At 43.1% G+C, this 20,136-nt stretch overlaps 1 protein-coding gene across 6 annotated transcripts in view; it reads right to left on the minus strand.

The window, feature by feature from the left end:
- Positions 1–2,295: 2,295 nt before the first annotated feature.
- LOC307042033 (sodium- and chloride-dependent GABA transporter 2-like) overlaps positions 2,296–20,136 on the minus strand; it is a 37,363-nt gene continuing 19,522 nt past the window's right edge. For 4 of the 6 annotated variants that reach the window (XM_079685713.1, XM_079685712.1, XM_079685711.1 and 1 more), the window contains 9 exons: positions 17,640–17,774; positions 17,200–17,303; positions 16,414–16,538; positions 15,966–16,078; positions 15,745–15,882; positions 7,411–7,513; positions 5,272–5,372; positions 3,759–3,929; positions 2,306–3,340 (listed from right to left, as the gene is read on the minus strand). In XM_079685713.1, coding sequence (XP_079541839.1) covers positions 3,113–3,340; positions 3,759–3,929; positions 5,272–5,372; positions 7,411–7,513; positions 15,745–15,882; positions 15,966–16,078; positions 16,414–16,538; positions 17,200–17,303; positions 17,640–17,774 — 1,218 coding nt within the window. In that variant the 3' untranslated portion in view covers positions 2,306–3,112. Of the gene's footprint in view, positions 3,679–3,758; positions 3,930–5,271; positions 5,373–7,410; positions 7,514–15,744; positions 15,883–15,965; positions 16,079–16,413; positions 16,539–17,199; positions 17,304–17,639; positions 17,775–20,136 lie in introns of all 6 variants that reach the window. The other 2 variants (XM_079685709.1, XM_079685714.1) reach the window with 2 other exon arrangements.

The following is a 20,136-nucleotide window of genomic DNA, read 5'->3' on the forward strand; positions in this document are numbered from 1 at the left end:
AACAATGGAATTATGATCAGTGGAAATGGCCTTGACATGGGACCTTTAAGTGCTTTGACAAAAAATCCATAAAAAAACGTCATCTGTGGAAGCCGTGGATGCTGTAAAAAGCACGACCAATCATTTTAGCCGGCCCGGCTAAAATAACTGGATGGCCTACCTGCCTGTCAGGCTTCCATCTGTGCACAAACTTATCTCGTGCCCTCATTGGTCATGTGCACGCTAATGTGTGTTGGAGGAGGGGCTCTGTCAGGAAGTGGCAGATTTTTTCCGGTTGTGTATTTTCAAATTCTAGCCCACTCGAGCTGGTTTCTCCAAAATTACCTACTCCACCTTTAAGTACTGTTAATATCTTCACAGAAAATTCAGAGGTTTTTCATTTCACTCCTCTTTTAGCTGACATTTAATAAATGCAGGTACATTTTTAGCAGCTATTCATACTAAATCAGTTGTCCCTCCCCTGGTGCCAGGACCAACAGATCTATCTTTAGGCTCCGCAGCCCTGTCCCCCCATAAGGCTTTGCAGTCTTGCCATGCTGTCCATTGAAAGCCAGTTGGCTAGAAAGCTGGACTTCAAGGACTTGATCAGTGACTTTGCCTGTAAGAAGGCTAGGCGCTGGGCTCTTGGTGAGTAAGGCTGAGCCAGGGCTCGTAATAACTGTTAAAGGGCAACGCTATGGTAACGATATTGGATCACAGAAGATGCATGATGAGAAAATGACAGAGAACAGGTAATAGGCTCTGATTTAACACAACCATCAGGCCTTTTCATTTCCGTTTTGTTGTCCGTTTACACTTTAATACCCGCTTATTTTATTGTTGGTATGTATATTTAATAAAAAAATCGGCTGCTTCTGTTATTTTTTTTGTTATAGCATTTTATAAATGATAATATTGGTGTTGATGTTCACTTAATTTTAATTTAAGAGGTCATGTATATTTAAGTTATATTTATTTTGATTTTTGAATGTTCCATTCAAAAATGTTATTAAAAAGGCATATACACCAATAAAAGATGACTATTGAGGTCTATTGGCAGGAATGTTAGTGTTATATAAAATAGTGAATTCTACTGCAGTAGAATGTTGCACGTCTACACAGTGTTATATGTTCACCGCTCTGTGTCAGTAAATATTGTGCAGTTAGTCTTGGACTACAAGATAGATGCAAGCCTGTACAGGTAGAGTTATTTAAACCATAAATTAGTCGGTTGGGTTCTGGAGGTGTGGTTACAGGATTATGCTTGGTTGGCGTGGCCTGGGCCTATTTTGTTCTCAAGGTTGTATCATATTCCCTAAACCTTATTGCTTAATCTTAACTCATAACATGCCTTATGTTGAAGTGTGAATGTTTGAAGCTACTGACCCAGAATCAGCACTTTAGTAACAGGCTGAAATAGAGGGCTATGAGACTAGAATGGGTGATCTGTTTGGTATTTTGAGCAAAACACTTCATAGACATGTTTTTTATATATCTAAGACCTATAATATATGCCTAAAGCTACTATAATAGGCAGGGGTGCACATAACTTTCTCAGTGAGGTACCTGGAGTCAGTGTTTGGTACTTCAACTTCTGGCTCCACTCAAAGTTATTTGAGGAAGCCCTCTGTATCAAGAATGGGGGGGGGGGTTGCTAGTGGAGTACTTCATGAAAGTCGACGAGTGGGGGGGGGGGGGGGCTAGTGGAGTGCTTCGTGACCACAGAGCGTGAACGTTGTGATCAGCTGTTTTAGCGCAGTACTCCAGTGAAGGGGGGGAGTCTGCCTCCGCAGCCGGTTGGCGTAGTTTTGGCACAATTCCGTTGTACAGACCGACGTTAACAGCAGCCCTGTCTGCACACGGAGACCAACTCTGTCGTCCGTTGATCTAACCGCCTTCTGGAAAAGCTTCACAAGTACGTCGGTACGCAAATGCGCTTTGTGACACAAGTGACGGTACGCATTTCAGATTGTTGCTGCGCATGCGTACCTGCATACCAGTTATGTGCACCCCTGATAATAGGAGACCTTTAAAGTAACACACTGATTTTCAGACTTTAAAACACATCTATTTCAAAATGGTGGGATTTACCTGCTTACCATTCAATTTTGTCACTACCGAAACGATCATGTCAATTACTGAATTGCCTTCCGAGTAAATCGCCAGAACACCGACACTTCCTCATCTCCACCGCTCCCATGTTTGTTTTTGTGTTGCCATAAGTTATTCTCTTTCCGTTGGTGCACGGGGCTAATGCTAATAATGCTAAGGCCAGCAAATCACAAAACTTTTCAGAGTTTTACGGGGCGTGGTTTGCAATTCGCCCAGCCAATCAAAATTGGTACTTTTTTCTCCCCAGGATAGCACCACCTCTCTAGCAGGCACTAAAAATGGGGGTAAAAGTTCTCGGAACTAAGTTCTCTTTTTGGTGTGAACGCAAAATTCCAGGCACTAACGGAACTAAACGTGAAAAGTACGGGTAAAAGTACTCCGGACTGAACACACCTCTTGTATTTCGGTAATGACATGAAAACTGGGGACAGGATTTTTTGAGTATAGTTTTTTTATTAAAAAATTAAACCCAAAATAAATCTAAATATTCCAACTTCTGTTTGAATGTAATCATAAATATCTTCTAAATACACCATTGAACTAAATAAAAAAAAAGGTTTTAAGTGTTATTTACAGAAATTAAAATGTTAGGGTGTCAGGGTTGGGGACAGCCAATAGAAATTACCCTATAAATGATGTTTTTGTATATATTAAGCTTATCACTATCTAATGTCATGCTTTGAGTTTAAATAGACCATAACATATTCTTAGTAAATATCTATGTCTAAATACTTTATTGTTTTGTTAAATAGTTGTTCTTGTTGTGGGACCGCACTTTGCACTAATTCGGTAGAATGCCCCATATAAAGTACTCTGAATTAGTGCTGTTGTGACTAGTACTAGTTTAGAATAGTTTTTTAATCATTTTTTGATGTTGAAACAATTAGTTCTCTATATTTTTCATTTCAGCCTCACAAAAAAAAAGTCTTGATGCCTTTCTCCGTCTTACATGGTGGTAAGCCAAACACACAATCTGAATATCTGTTTGTTGAATAGTGGTGGGTATTTTCACTTAATAATATTAAGTCAAAATGAAATGATGGCAATGCAATTCAAGCCTATATGCAGCACTTAGACACGCTGAAACATGCAAAGAGAGCCAACTTATAAAAGCCTGACCTCTCCTTTCTAATTTTCTCGTACTTACTGCTGCCATTAGTGTCATGTTAAGTATTTGGGTTGGCACATGCATGCAGCTGCAGCTACTTGACATGCATGCCTTGAGGGCCTTGTTGATATACTGCTGCTTCTTTTGAAAGTTATAATTTATTACCATAAAAGACATTTCAAGACTTAGGAGGACAGTACATTATATTGGAACAAGTAATAGATTCATTATTTGCATTAGTGTTCCATAAAAATAGAGAAGTTCAACGATAACATGTTTTAAATACTGTTAAAAGCTATCTGGGTTACCACACAACCATTACATGTAAACACTTAAAATGCATGTTTAGGCCATAGACTGCATATATAGGCAAACAAAAATACTAAGTTTTATAATGAATGACTTGGTAAATATTCAAATTTTCCTTTAGAAATACAATTCAAATGACAAATACATTAAAAAAGATTGCAGTTCGTCTTCTGTTGAGGGAAATATTGTTTAAGCCCTTGATAACATCAAGCATTGTGATAATATTTGTCTTTCTCTGCTGAGTACATACCTGCCCTATTGTCCCTTTCATCTGGATAACTTTGAAGAACATCCAAAGAGGAACCAGTAGAACGCAGAGCAGTCCGAGGGACCAGCCCAGAGCATAAGCCCAGCTTGGGTAGGTGTAGGTTTTGTTGAACTTGAGAGGCTTGTATTTCACCAGTGAAAAGATGAAGGTACTCTGACACGATACAAATAAAAATAATTCAATTAATATTATTATTTTGATACAGTTTCAGTGAAATTTACAAACTTTTACTTCGACAGTGACGTATAGGTAATCAAGCATTTTTTCATTGGAACATGGAAGTGTTCTCAAGTTTATTAGACTGTATTTATTTTTAAATAATGCATACTACCCTATAAAAGAATGTGTTCTGCATGATGTCAAATGATGTCTCCAATGTTGTTTGGTAGCTGATTAGGGTAAACAACCTGATGTTATTTCCTTATGTGTTGTTTTGTTTATATACTGTATGCAAGAAGGCTACACTGCTGAGAGTTTAATTATGTGCATATAGCAAAAGAAACATCAGTTTTCAATTTGTCATGTTTTTTGTCCCATAATATGAGGATGGAAATCTTAAGTTGAAATGTCTGATTCTGTTATTATTCAAGTGAATCTTTGTAACTTGCAGATCTAAGAGCAAAACTGACCTGACACTTTATACCTGGTCTAAAAACATCCTTGTGGAACTGGACCCTGACCCGACCCTTTCAAATATCTCCGGAAAGAATTGAGACACGAGCCAAGTCTTATTACCCGACTTCAGAACCTGACCTTTCTGACAATCAAGTTTTCAGGAGAGCAGCGGCTGTGAGGGGGGTCATGTTATCTGTCGCCCACTGAGGACAGTGAGTTCATCAGGCTTTGATAAAATGTCTGCCATTTCTCTTTGAATTCCCCAATCTTCCAACTTTTAAAATGGTATATTCATATGTAATACTCAAGTATTTGTAAGGTACACATTTAATTCCTTCCACCATATTTTTGGTTCAGAGGTAGTTTGATGTAAAAAGTTATTAGGGAGAGGTGCATCAATAAAAAGAAAATATAAAAAGCCCAATATTTGTTCTGCTAAATGTCAACATGTGAACTTATCAGGTTTCCTGTTTTATATACCATAAGCACAGAAGCTGCCATATGCTTCTCTACCTTCTTTCCTCTCTGTTTTACCTCACAGTAGGCAATACATTTCTGTCGAACAACTGTTTTTTTCTCAGCCTCAAAGAAAAGATTGTGCCTATCCACCCAAACTCAGACCTCTCAAATGTAGCCTGTATGTCTGAATTCAATTCTCAGGAAACTTTCTTTAATTCAAAGACCGATGGTAACCCAAACCCAATAAAACATGTAATCATTCAATATGATGTTAAAGACCAAAAAGAAGTAGGAAAAATATATTGTTTACTGCCTTAATCACAGAAAATACTCATTCACTTTGCCATGTATACTATGCATAGATGCATTTTAGGACACACATTTTACTTTTACAGGGAATCAAAGCAACATTTTCACTCACCATGCAAATAGTCGGGGTAATGTAAAGCCAGCAATACTTCATTATTGGCCACGGACGATAGCCTACCATGTCCTCGATGTTGTCATAAAAACGATCTGCACCTGGTTATCAAAAGGGAAATATTAAGATATTAAACTTGAACTCTGTACATAACAAATGAACATAAACATATACATGATGTAACATGAATTGATGTGCTATGCTGATAACTAGAGATGTCCCGATCCGATCACGTGATCGGGGATCGGAGCCGATCACGTGATTTTCAAAAGATCGGAATCGGGAGGAAAAAAATCGGGGATCGGGATTTAAAAAAAAAAAAAAAAAAAAAATTATAAATACTTTTTTAAATTTTTTTATTCAATGTTACAAAACAAAAATTACCATGTTCAAGTCTTAAAGTCATCCTGAGGCCTTAGTTTTTGTTTCAAATTACACAACATCATGTATGTGTTGCTTCTTTGGGGCTTGTTTTCATAGACCTCGTTGCTTATTTCTCTCAAATCTGGCAACAGAGTGGGCAGGGCGCAGTGTCTAATTGTAGCAGTAAGCTAACGAGTACTGATAAGCTTTATTTGTTTTTGATCCAATGCTGCACAACTGAACTGATCCAATGCTGCTGTGAAAAAAAGAAGCTATATCCATGTTGGATAGAATATCCAATTTAAATAAAAAAATAACCTTAAGGGACAACTTGAATGCTTTTTTTCTTTTTTTTCTCTTAATGCATTGCATAAAGATCGGATCGGGAAAAATCGGTATCGGCAAATTGTCAAAATCAAATAATCGGAATCGGATCGGGAGCAAAAAAAGGTGATCGGGACATCCCTACTGATAACTCCTTTGACTTCATACCAGGCATGTGCGTAAATGGACACCGGTGGGATTTAAGAGTAAGTATTGTTGGTGCTAATGTTTCCATTCTAATATTTATCCTACTATAGGTGGCACCACATATATATTTTCTCACATTTATCCAAACAACTCTGAGGAAGCATTTAAATCCCTGTTGAGAAGGAGGCAGTGTGAAGGACTTGTTTTTCTAGAGTGAATGTATTGAGCTCTCTTACATCTTTTGTATTCATTCAAGAGGGCCAAAGAGATCAAACTCCCCTCCTCAGGGGGATCTAATGCCCATCAAGCTTAAACAAGATTAACAAGGAGTGAAAGCTGAATGTAGGGAGAACAAAGGAACGTAAATGTTGACAAAATCTAGTAAATCCACTGAAAAGCACCACACCTCATTTTTATGTTATACCATTTCCTATCAAAAACATAAATGCTAGTATATCTGTGATAAAATACCAGGCCAGTGTTTCTGCTGCTACAACCCAACAAAGACTACATATACTTGATTAATGTATATATATATTTATTATGGATTTGTAAGTGTTTTTTTTTTTTAAATATTGAACTAACAACACTTTCTATCACACAAATCTTTCTTTGAGACTTTTTGGGTTAGTTTTTTTGCCTTTATTAGATTGCAATAGCGGAGAGATGAAAGGAAATGAGGAGGATAGATTATCCAAATCCAACCTTTGAGATATCCTAACCCTTCAGATGCAGTGAAAACGTCCTTTTTGACACTAAGCAAAACTAAAGGTCTGATTGCGACGAACTGCCTCTCCAAAAAGAGGTTAATTTTAAATGAGAGAAGAAAACGGTCTCCTTTAGCCCACTACTTCAAATCATTTACAGGGAAATTTGATATTTTTTTGCAACCGGTCCTTCAAATGTAGATACCACACGATGTGGTCTAAGCCGTTTCAGTTAGCAATGTCCAAGGCACCATCCTATCCTAAATCAACCCCTTAGTCCAGTGCTCAACAGCTGAAGGTGCCAGCCTTCACACAGCTCATCTCTCTCCAGTTAGAAACAAGTCCAGGTACATTGCTCTGGTTGGGTAGACCAGTCCAAAAACATCACTAACCAAAGAATAAAACATACCACATTTATTTTTGTTTTTCATTAAAATGTTTGTTTTTTTACTTTACTTTAATTTACTTTACCGAGTCATAATGAAAAGCGACACAATGTTTTAAGACATACTATAATTAGGTAGAAGATCATTTAAATGGACATAAAACATCATCTGTTGTTTTGTTTAATTTAGTCAGGATAACCATAATGACTCACCATATATCCATCCGATTGCTATTGACTGAAACACTGAAAGAAGAAGAAGATTGCTGCCACTACAAACGTAATGGTCAAAAAGTTGAAGGAAATATAAGCCTCCCTGCAGGAAGAAAGAAGGTGGATTGTTAACGCACATTAAGCACAAAAATAACTTATCAAGCTTAATGTTCAGATCCCAAACATTTTTCTCTGATTAAATATATATGACTGATCCGAGTCAGTGTGCTACTGGTGTTGGGACTAACGCGTTACAAACTAACGCGTTACTGTAACGCAACTACCTTTTGTGGTAACTAATAACGTTACTAGTTACAAATTCCCATTCAGTAACGCCTTTATAGTTACTGTGATTTAAATAGGTGCGTTACTGCGTTACATTATGTGATCCAACCATCCAACTGAACCGAATCTCCCAATGGATGTAACTTACAGGCGAATACAGTGATGTTTTCTCACAGTGCCATGGAAAAGTGAGAGTGATGATTGGTTAACGCGGGGTAACATTTCAGGGTAAGCCAATCAGAGACAGAGTTGGGCGGCTCTTGCCTGATGGGGAAAATACATAGACACACAAACTATAGGTTACTTACGTAACCCCAGTTCTCAGAGTAACATGAAGTGAGATGTCTCACTATGGGATGCGCCTCAACGCATATGCAAACAGAAGCATCAATCTCATTACGCCAATCCTGATTGGCTGGTGATCTTGACGTCTACGTCAGGGAATCCACCCACTCTTTAAGTAGCTTGCGCTACGTCGCAGCGTCATTCAAAATAAGCACCTCTTCTCGCTTCGCCTTAGCAAGAAGGGCAGTCTGGTGAGACATCTCACTTCATGTTACTCTGAGAACTGGGGTTATGTAAGTAACCTATAGTTCTCATTCATAACACTCCGTTCGATGTCTCACTATGGGATATTGAAACTCCCGTATTGCTAGACATGCTTATCTCGAAAATCACCAAAACAACCAGAACTCAACAGGTAAAACCCTGTCTCAACACGGGGCCCAGCACTGCACGGGCCACACTTGGAGCCATGGGCGCGAGAAGGGGGGTGCTGAGGGCGCTGCAGCACCCCCTAGCGGCAGGCAGGGGGTGCGGAGCTCCCCTGTCTGAATTATTATTTGACGGTTATTTCTGCTTCCGCTGTGCATAATCTGTGTAATATGTAGCCAATAAATTCAACATTGTTGGTAAAATGATATTTTGGCCTGCCCCGAATGTTTTTTCTGTAGCCCCGGACAATTCTACCTCAATAATATAATACATTAACCGTGCTTTACCTGAACCTCATCAAGACACTAGAAAGGACGGCAGGACTGTGATTTCCCGTGTTCAGTGAATGCAACAGAGGCAAGACACCAGACCAATCAGAGAGTTGGATGGAAATAAAAGTGTGCTTGTGTCATTCAAGCTCGCGGCTTTGTGTGTGTGCGGAAATAGCGCATTTAGTGTGTGTGAGAGAGGGAGAGAGAGATAGGGACCGGTGCCAGCAGCAGGGACCGTGTTGTTAGCATCTGGTTAGCTAGCTGCACTAACGGACATACGGAGCTGTTTGTTCCACAACAAGCTGGAGGAGAGCTCTCCCCTCAGACTGAGAGGCTCAGGTGAGCTAAAGGACTCTGAGTGTTTAGATAGTTAACTTTAGTCTAAGTTATCTCAATGGGTCTCAAACGGTTTGGTCAAAAATTATTCAAAAGATTATTTCCGCGGCACACCTTCATATGATCATTATAGTTATAAAAAAAATTAAGAGAATAAAGGAAAAACAATTATGAAATACTATTATGGCAGTAAAACAAGAATACAGTTTGAAAGGGGAATGATTTGTAAAATATCCATAAAGAAAAAGAACATCTGCTTACAGTTTTGTTTCATCTGGGTGTTGAGAGATGTATCCATAGATCTCTTAATGTTGCTCTCAAAGTGCACCAGATTGATGCTTTTAACTTCAATATTTAAAAAAAATCTTCCCGGGGGAGCATCCCCCCGGACCCCCCTAGAGGAGGTGAGGTCCGTTCCCCACTCGTAAAAAATAGCACTTTACCCCTGCCTATATGCCGTGAGCTGATTATCGAGCCTTCATTGTAACAGTTGCGGGTTTACTGGGTGTTTGCGTGTGGGGATTTTTTTTTGTGCGTGCTCTATAGTGCCCGTAATAGTGTTCACTGGAGTCCAGCACCTCAGCACCCCCACTCAAAATACCTTCCCGTGCCTCTGCTTGGAGCAGAGACATCTAGCCTGTAAAGCGGACAAAAGTGAGCGGTGAGGACCAGCTCGCTGCTGCACAAATGTCTTGGATGGAAACACCCTTGAACAAAGCCCAGGATGTAGCCAGTCCATGAGTAGAATGAGCACGCAGGCCCGTTGGTGCCTGCAAACCCTGACTCGTATAAGCCAGAGCAATCGCTTCCACAATCCAGTGGGAGAGCCGTTGCCTGGTAACGGGCTTGCCCTTATGAGGGTTAGCCCAGGATACAAAGAGTTGGTCATTGCATCGAAACTCTTTTGACCTGTCCATATAGGTGCGTAAAGCACGGACTGGGCACAGCAAATTCGGCCGCTGTTCCTCAGAGGAACACAGTGGCGGAGGAAATGCCTCAATGTCAATGGGGGTACATGAGCCAACCACCTTAGGTACAAAGGCAGGGTTGGGCTTCAGCAACACTCTTGTTTGCCCCGGGGCAAACTGAGTGCATGAAGGATGTACAGAGAGCGCATGAATGTCACTGACTCGCTTCGCAGATGCCAGAGCCAGTAACAGCACTGTCTTCAGTGACAGGTGTTTCATGTCAGCTTCTTCCAGGGGTTCAAATGGAGGTCGAGTGAGCCCATCTAAAACCACTGCCGAGTCCCATAAGGGCACCAGTGACCTGGAAACAGGGAGGAGCCTGCGAGCCCCTTTCATAAAACGGCAGACCAAAGGATGTTGGCTAGCCGTCTTTCCCTCAAAGCCCACATGGCATGCAGCAATAGCAGCCAGGTACACTTTGATCGTAGAGAAAGCTCTGTGTTTATCAATTAGGTCCTGTAGAAATGATAGAATCACCTCGACAGGACATTGAAAATAGATGTGTCCCTCTTGAAGGCACCACTCCTCAAACACCCTCCACTTACAGTCATAGAGAGACCTGGTGGAGGAAGCTCTTGCACTCTGAATAGTGTTTATCACCTTCTGAGGGAGTCCCACGGTATACAGGTTATACCACTCACGGGCCAGGCCCATAGTACCAAGCGTTCTGGGTGTGGGTGAAAAATCGTCCCCCCCGCCTGAGACAGTATGTCCCTGCGTAGCGGGAGCTGCCACGGCTGCCCGCACAGCAGCTGATATATCTCCGCCAGCCAGTACATTGCAGGCCAGTGTGGAGCTATTAGGATCAGTGTGTGGCGTTGTTCTCTCACTCTGGCCAGAGTTGGGGGTATCAGAGCCAGGGGTGGGAACGCGTACAGAAGGACCGGAGGCCAAACGTGCGCGAGCGCGTCCACGCCTAACGGTGCGTTTAAATCGTGCATTGAAAAGAACAGCTGACATTGAGCGTTTTCTTTTGATGCGAACAGATCCACCGCGGCCCGGCCGTAACGCACCCACAGCTGACCCACAATTATTGGATGTAGAGTCCAGTCTGCATATAGTGGTGCACCTCTGGACAGCAGATCTGCCCCGAGGTTCATCACTCCTGGTACGTGCGTCGCTCTCAGAGAGAGGAGACGTCCGCAGCTCCATAAGATCAGTTTGCGTGCCAGTATGTGTAACTGGAGAGAACGCAAACCCCCTTGGTGGTTTATATACGATATTGTGGTCGTGTTGTCTGTCCTCACGAGGACATGATGTCCTCTGAGAAAAGGCAGAAAGCGTTTCAGGGTGAGGAACACCGCTAAAAGCTCCAGATAATTTATGTGTGACCGTTGGAGGTCTCTGCTCCAGAGACCCCTCACAGGTCGACCTTCGTATATACCCCCCCAGCCCGTCAGACATGCGTCTGTGGTGACCACCTTCCGCGATAGAACAGCACCCATAGGCACGCCCCGTACTAGAAAAGTCGGGTGCAGCCAGTGGCGCAGTGCCATTACGCATTTCATAGTGACCATCACTCTCCGCGCGCCATGACGCACGGGGTCCAGTCTGAGGGCAGCTACCCAGCGCTGAAACTCCCTCATGTGTAAGCATCCCAGTCGTACCACCAGGATGACTGACGCCATGAGCCCCAGTAACCGCAGACATGATCTGAAGAGAACATATTTGCGTGGCTGGAAATGAGCGAGGCAAGCCCTGAAGGCTTTCATTCTCTCTGCTGACAGGCGGGCTGTAAAGGGCACCGAATTCAGGCGTAGGCCCAGGAAGAGTACAGTCTGGGCTGGGGACAACATGCTCTTTTCTGTGTTTATTACGAAACCCAGGTCGAGCAGGTGTTTTACGAGGACATTCATCTGCGTAATAGCCTCTTGCTCCGACTGTGCGAGAAGCAGCCAATCGTCCAGATAAGTTGCCAGGCGAATACCCTGTTTTCTTAACGGGGCTATCGCGGCTTCTGTACACCGTACAAACACTTGTGGGTTGAGAGACAGACCGAAGGAAGTACTCTGTACTCGTAACAGACACCCTGAAAGGCGAACCTCAGATATTTCCTGTGTGGATAATATACTGGGATGTGGAAATACGCGTCTTTCAGGTCGACTGATGTGAACCAATCGTTTTGGCGCACGAGACGCAACAGAGATGTGTCAGTGAGCATTCTGAATTTGTACCTTTTGAGATATTTGTTCAGAGCCCTCAAATCTAGTATAGGCCGAATTCCGTTCCCTCCCCGTTTGGGAACGAGGAAATACTTGGAATAAAAGCCGCTCTGACTCTGTTCGGAGGGTATTATAGATATAGCCTTCTTTTCTAGTAGCGAGAGAATCTCTTGCTCCAGAATATGGGCCGACTCTCCCCGGGCTTGCGAATGCAGAATGCCCGAAAAGTGAGGGGGGGTGACAGTGAATTGGAGTCTGTAACCCCGTGCTATTGTCTTGAAAACCCAAGCAGAATCTGTGAGCATCCCCCACTTTTCGCTTCTCAGAGCGAGTGGAGATGTCACATCCCTGTCGTCTGCCCTCTGTGTCTTTATTTGTTGTGTTATGGGGCCCTCTAGTGTCTGAACACGGTGGTACCCCAGGTTGACAACCCCGGTCGACACTGCGCATGCGCGTGGCGGTGATGCCTTCACAGCCCCATCCATCGTCCGCCTTCTGAGAGAGGCAGCAGCCACTCTTAGAAGGGGGGTAGACGTCAGACTGTTTATTGTTTTTATTGTTTTTCTTTTCATTTTTATTGATTGCGCCCTTGGCTTTAAGCCTGGAAACAACAGTGGAAAATGATTTATTAAGAAACAATAGTGATGACATGTGTTTGTGTGACTTAAACGAGCAGCGGAGCTTGCTGTCTTTGATGTTAAGTCCATTTCCCTCATGGCGCGAACTGGAACGTGTTCTGGAGCTGGAGAACAGGGAACTTCCAGCTCTCTCGTCAAGGAGAGGAGAGGAGGCTGTCAGGCCGACCCGCTTCTTCTTCCTCGCCTGGTGGCTGAAAGTCTGGACCGGCTGTGCCTGAGCGGCTGTTGCCGGAACCGGAGACTTTCTTGGCCAGCTCGTCCTCGCCTCGTGTCTGGGCTGGAGACCCGGGGCGGGCTGTGGCCTCTGCTGTTTCGGGATCTTGAAACGGGCAGGACGTGAGGCAGCCTGAGCGAAGGACTGCCGTGGGGCCGTTGAAGGCGGCGGCTGGACCCTTCGGGGAAGACAAAGCTGGAGAGCCTCATCCTCCTTCTTTTTGGATTCACACCGCTGCTGCATCGAAGCTAGAGCGGAGCAAAATATGCCCTCGGGAACAATAGGCATGTGCAAGACGTCCTCTTTTTCCCGGTCTGGAAGGTTCGTCAGGTTAAGCCATCTGGCTCTCTCCTGTACCACCATTATCCCCAGTGTTTTGCCCGTGACTTGGACTGCACAGCGCAGCACACGGAGACAAATGTCCGTGATAGCTGCGATTTCGTCCCACACGGCAGGCTCAGGTTTGTTTGTCATGTCCTCGAAGAGCTCCGCCTGGTAGGCGGTCAGCAGCGAGGAGACGTTGAGTGCCCTGGCGGACAAAGCTGCGGCTTTATAGGCTCATTCGGTCATTGCTGACTGGAAGCGGTCTGCCTTTGCAGGTAGCATGGGGTTCCTGCTAGGTGCCGAAGCCAGCCGCGGTTGGAGGTGGGCTGCCACCGGCGGCTCCATGGGCGGCATGCGGAGCAGGCCGAGCTTCTCCATGCCGTCTCAGTCCAAAGAAGAAGCACCCTGGATTGGGGCCTTGTTGCTGAAAGGGCGGTCTCTCCACCAGCATCTCTGGAAAGACTGGGAGAAGCTGCCTCTTCATCCTCGCTGCTTGGGGCAAATTCTTCCCCTCATAGCGAGATCTGGAGGTCTCCTTGGCCACTTCAGGCCAGGGGATGTCCAGCCTGGACGCAGCGCGTTGGCACACAGCCTGCAAGTCCATACTGAGGCAGGGCGAAGCTGGTGTGCTTTCGCCCGGGGGAGCAGACATCGCCTCCAGCTTGGCAGCCTGGGCAGATGAAACGAAGATGTCATCTTCGTGCTCATCCGAGTCGGATAAGAGGAACTCAGAGGCATCCTCTTCATCCTCCTCCATATAATCCAGCTCTAGGACATCCTCCGCGGGTGGAACCACGGTGAGGTCCAGTTGGGAGCCCCAGCTTGACACAGCGCGGGGCTCCGCTCTCGCGGCTCTTGCCGCCACTGGGCCCCAGCCTGACACGGAGCGGGGCTCCGATTCCGCGGCTACCGCCGTTGTGGAGCCCCAGCCTGACACAGCGCGGGGCTCAATCTCCGCGGCGGTCGCCACCATGCCCCGATTGCCGGCCGGCGAATCAACGGACATGAAGGGGTCCTGTCCCGACAGGCTAGCTTGGCAGGCTAGCTTGGCGCGCTAGCCGTCGGCGGAGGCTCTTGATGGTGAAGCGGGCACAATGCCCGCACGAACCAGGGGTATCGATAGCTTCCTGGGCGTGTTCCAGCCCAAGGCAGGACGAGCAAACCTGGTGTGAGTCCGTGCCGAGCCTCCGAGCCGAGCCTCCGAGCCGAGTCTCCGAGCCTCCGAGCCTCCGACTCCTCTGGTGTAAGGGAGAGAAGGGTCCATCCTCGTTTGCCGGGGTGTCGGCGCGGAGGGACAAGCTTTTAACAGGTATGTTACCGAAAAGAATCCAACCTTATCGTTATTCTGAAAGGAAAAAACAACGGGGTAGATTTTTCTTTAAAAAATATTAACTGGTGTGTTAGTATCTTATCTCCGTCTCCTCTGGTGTGAGGGAGAGAAGAGTCCGTCCTCGCTCGCCGTGGTGTCGGCGCGGAGGGATAAACTAGCAACAGGTATGTTACTGTTTGAAGAAAAAAATCAAACCTTACCGTTATTTCGAAAGAAAAAAACGGCGGGGCAGATTACAATATTAACTGGTGTGTCAATATTTGTTCAATTCTTCTGCAAAGCAAAAAAGTAACCAGCAAGCGCCCGTCGACCGAATGTTAGCTTGGGTTCAGTCTGTGGACCATTAAGCTAGCCCAGCTACTGATATTCGAGATGTGCTCTGAAGCGAGAAGAGGTGTTTGAATGATGCTGCGATGTAGCGCAAGCTACTTAAAGGGTGGGTGGATTCCCTGACGTAGACGTCAAGATCACCAGCCAATCAGGATTGGCGTAATGAGATTGATGCTTCTGTTTGCATACGCGTTGAGACGCATCCCATAGTGAGACATCGAACGGAGTGTTATGAATGAGAACACTTGCTAACACACACACATACACGGCAATGCCCACCACCAGCACACACACACACACACACAATGGCAGATGCAAGTTTCAGCGAGAGCAGCAGCGCATTTACAACTTGAAGATATAACCACTATTTTCAATTTGTGGGGATAAAGGACGCAAAAAATATTACGGTTGAATGTAAACTGTGTGCAGGACAGAAAGCATTGTCCACATCGAATAACAGCAATGCCAATCTCCTGAAGCACCTAACAAATGTACATGTGGGGAGTTGTCTTTTCTCTTACGGTGCCACAGAACAACACAAAAACTTGTATTTGTATTGTTATTATTTTTAAAGTAAAGTAACGTGTTACTAGTTACTTTTATAATTTAGTAACTAATAAAGTAACTCGTTTTTTGAGAGCAGTAACTATAACTTACTACTTTTTAAAAGTAACTTGCCCAACACTGGCTACTGGTCCAGGAGGGTTTCATTTCGCCCATTTCTTTCCACTTTTATTCATTGTGAAGACACAGGTTCTCACCTCTGTCACGAGGAGGAGGCCGAGAAAGAAGCAAATGGTGCAGAGACAAAGCAGCAACAACTCTCGACGGTAAGCTCTTCGAAATACGGTGGGGAACATGTCTGTCACGGAGGTCATCAGGCACTCCAGACTCACAAACTAGAGACACAGAGCACACAAAAAGCTGAAACCAACAACTGTTTTAATAATAAAACGAATTAGAGGATTTAAAACTATCTCACCTGTGTGTCTGCGCCCAACAAGATGACCATGACGAAGAAACATATAGACCACAGCTGAGGGAACGGCATCATGGCCATTGCACGTGGATAAGCAATAAATGCCAAGCCAGGTCCTGTAATTGAGAACAAAGAGAGGAATTATTAATAAATTAAGAATGCTTTTACATAGACAATATTCCTCCTATTGTGTAATCACGCAGAAGATAAAATATGATCAGTTACTATTGTCTTCAAGCCTCCACTTGTGGAGTGTGGACCGCTATTTCCTGCTGATTTTGGCATCTTGTTAATTACAGCAAACTCAGATGTGAGGGAAAATGATGAAAAAAGCATCCATATGTTCCAAATGTTTTCATAAGCAACCTCTTAGATCTCAACCCTGTCTATATAACTCGTTGTAGATGGTGATGCATGTACCGTAACAGAGGGGCTGTATTGGGGATCTTACCAGAAGCTGCCACTTCAGATATTGGCACTCCTTGTTCGTAGGACATGAAGCCCAAAACTGAAAAGATTGCAAACCCTGCCACAAAGCTTGACGCGCCGTTCACCAAACACAGAACAAACGTGTCCCTGAGAAAAACAACAAAACAAAAAAGTATTTAGAATTTTAGATAATGATTGACTCTTTGGTAATTTAGTTTTCTGTTTTATAACTAATGGAATTGTGACATAATGTCACAATGAGAAGAAAACAATAGAGCATGATCTAAAAATCAACAGCGAGCTAAGACAATAAATATTGTTTGGGAAGAAAATGATTCTGTCTTTGTACGTTAATATAACAGATATTCAAATGCATTAATAGACAGGAGTGAAATGTAATCGGTTTACCGAGATGCCTTATATTTCTTCAAAGCAAAGGTATGCCAGCATTACAAATCACCTAACCTAGTACTACACTTAATGAAAAAACTGAAACGTTGACTTTAATTAACTCTATTATATAAACAAATGATAACATAATTGTATTAGGTTAGTTGAATTGTATTAAGTTTAACCTTATATTTTGATTTAAACTTAATGTTATTGCTTTTACCTAACCTAATACAATTATGTGTAGTTTGCTGACATAATACATTTAGTTAAAGTCAATGTTATGTCAATTTAGCAGACGTTTTTAAGTCATGATAGTAGATTTGACAAAAAAAAGAGTAAATATAACTGCTACAATCTCAGGCCTCAGGGATGCGTTAAAAAAATAAAAAGCAGGAGAAACACAGAGAACACTTACTTGTAACAATCATTGTTATACTGATTGTAACTGCCTAGAGCTGTCAAACTCCCCTGACAAATCCCAAAAGAGAAAAGAACTTGTGCACCTGCATCCATCCAAACCTGTAAAAATGGAAGCACAAGCTGTGAGATTGAAGTACTTTAAAGTATTTGTGGGAGGCCACTGAGCTTTCCTTAAAGGTGGGGTAGGTGAGTTTGAGAAACCGGCTCGAGATACACTTTTTGTTATATTCCATGGAATGCTCTTAACATCCCGATAGCAATGAATATCTTTGACAAAAGATCTGTGGAAGCCGTAGTACTGTAAAAAGCACGACCAAGGAAGTGGCAGATTTTTTCCTGCTGTGTATTTTCCAATTCTAGCGCACTCGAGCTGGTTTCTCCAAAATTACCCACCCCACCTTTAATTTTAATGCATGACTTGAAGTAATTACTTACTTGAGGGTCCACCAACCTTTTGGGGTCTGGATACAGGTAGAAAGAAATGCCATCAATAGCTCCTGGTAAAGTGAGTCCACGAGCCAACAAAACCACCAGCATCAGGTACGGAAAAGTGGCTGTGAAGTAGACTACCTGTCAACATGAGACAAAGGCAGGTTTATCATTTAAATAGCGTTTTTAATGACAATTGATTATTTGAAACAATCCAAAAGATGCAACAGGACAGCTACATAACAAACACGAGTCACATAAAAGAAACATGTAAAAGATCTAGGATACATTTGTCGGATATTGTTTCCTGAATGTGCAACGGACACACAATCTGACACACATGAAACCTCTCCCTGTTATAGCTTAAGTTTCAAACAAAGACACCAAACCACCACCAGTATGCTTTGTGTGTTTAATGTTTTTAAGGATTTGTCTTTTTGTTTGTAACCCGTACGCAGTTGAGATTGTTTCTGTGACATTTTGGGGCTTTCTGTCAGTGTTTTTTGGTAGTTCGTGGATAACATGGAGCAAATGTGGTTATATAGTTTGAAGCCTTTTCCACCTGTTCTCTCTATTTGTTTATGTTGTTAGTCAGAATGTAACTGTTAGTGGCTGACACAGCATAAGTGGTTAGGAAACACAACAATATGAAGAGAGATTTTTTGGTAATATACACTGAACAAAAATATAAATGCAACACTTTTGTTTTTGCTCCCATTTTTCATGAGATGAACTCAAAGATCTAAAACATTTTCTATATACACAAAATAACCATTTCTCTCAAATATTGTTCACAAATCTGAAAAAAATCTGTGATAGTGAGCACTTCTCCTTTGCCGAGATAATCCATCCCACCTCACAGGTGTGGCATATCAAGATGCTGATTAGACAGCATGATTATTGCACAGATGTGCCTTAGGCTGGCCACAATAAAAGGCCACTCTGAAACGTGCAGTTTTGCTTTATTGGGGGGGTCTGGGGGGGTCCGAAAACCAGTCAGTTTAACCCTAACCCTAACATGTCACTCATTGAGCATGTTTGGGATGCTCTGGATCGGCGTATACGACAGCGTGTTCCAGTTCCTGCCAATATCCAGCAACTTCGCACAGCCATTGAAGAGGAGTGGACCAACATTCCACAGGCCACAATCAACAACCTGATCAACTCTATGCGAAGGAGATGGGTGACATGTTAGGGTTAGGGTTAGGGTTTAACCCTAGGGTTTTCGGACCCCCCCAGACCCCCCCAATAGAGCAAAACTGCACGTTTCAGAGTGGCCTTTTATTGTGGCCAGCCTAAGGCACACCTGTGCAATAATCATGCTGTCTAATCAGCATCTTGATATGCCACAGCTGTGAGGTGGGATGGATTATCTCGGCAAAGGAGAAGTGCTCACTATCACAGATTTTTTCAGATTTGTGAACAATATTTGAGAGAAATGGTTATTTTGTGTATATAGAAAATGTTTTAGATCTTTGAGTTCATCTCATGAAAAATGGGAGCAAAAACCAAAGTGTTGCATTTATATTTTTGTTCAGTGTAGAATGGAGCTCCAGGGTCTGCTTTACATCCACACACGCGACCATGTTTGCTGTCCAAACGTATCCTCTGCTACAGGGTTGGTACAGTTCACATTTGAACCAATACCTTCACCTGATATCCTGTATCAGTAACAAACTGTAACTTTAAAGAAAAAAATCTGTTTGAAATCTAATATTCTCAATTTCAACGTACATTTTTTAGAGGACTTTAAAAGCCCGTCCATACTGTATCTCCCTCTCTTCTCGAGAAGCCTTCCTTACATCCTCCAGCCTGAGTCACGCGTGATATGACCTTACTAAGCTAAACAAACTAAACTCTCTGTACAGACAAGTCTTTGGGAGTTTCAGGTGTATTTGCCAACAATGTTATTGATGTAATTGGATTTAGTATATGTGAATAACTAGCTTCCTCATGTTCCGTTAAATCTCAAATCCCAGGTATGCGCTCCTCCTTAGGCAGAGGAATGTGAAAACAAACCGTCTGTAGTGACAAACCTTGCTACTAGTAGGTACATGTTGTTTAAATGGAAATACACATAACAACTTGTTTAAATGGAGGGGAACTTTACATTTGACACTAGGACAACCTACAAATATAAAGCCAAAAGATATAAATGAGGTTTGACAACATATGTGTCATTGTATTGGCATATTTGAGCATAACAGCTTACACATTTCAGTAGTGGGGGGGGGGCATTCTCTGTCCCCAAAGTGAAATGAGACCGCAGTCAGACCTGAACCCTGCTTCGGTATTTCTGTCAAAGTTTTGCCTTGCTCTGGTGACCTGCTGTGGCAGCTGTGATAATATGTTGTAATTGTTTCAAGGCCCCTAACACAACTTTCTTCTTCTGTTGTTCTTTTAAGTCATGTTTGACATTTTAGTCAATCAAATTCCCTTTTAAAAACAAATAAACTGCTGAGAAATTAGGGAAAAATAAATATATATGAATTCAGGTTCTGCT

Source organism: Notothenia rossii, assembly GCF_949606895.1.
Source record: "Notothenia rossii genome assembly, chromosome: 5".
Lineage (NCBI taxonomy): Eukaryota > Metazoa > Chordata > Actinopteri > Perciformes > Nototheniidae > Notothenia > Notothenia rossii.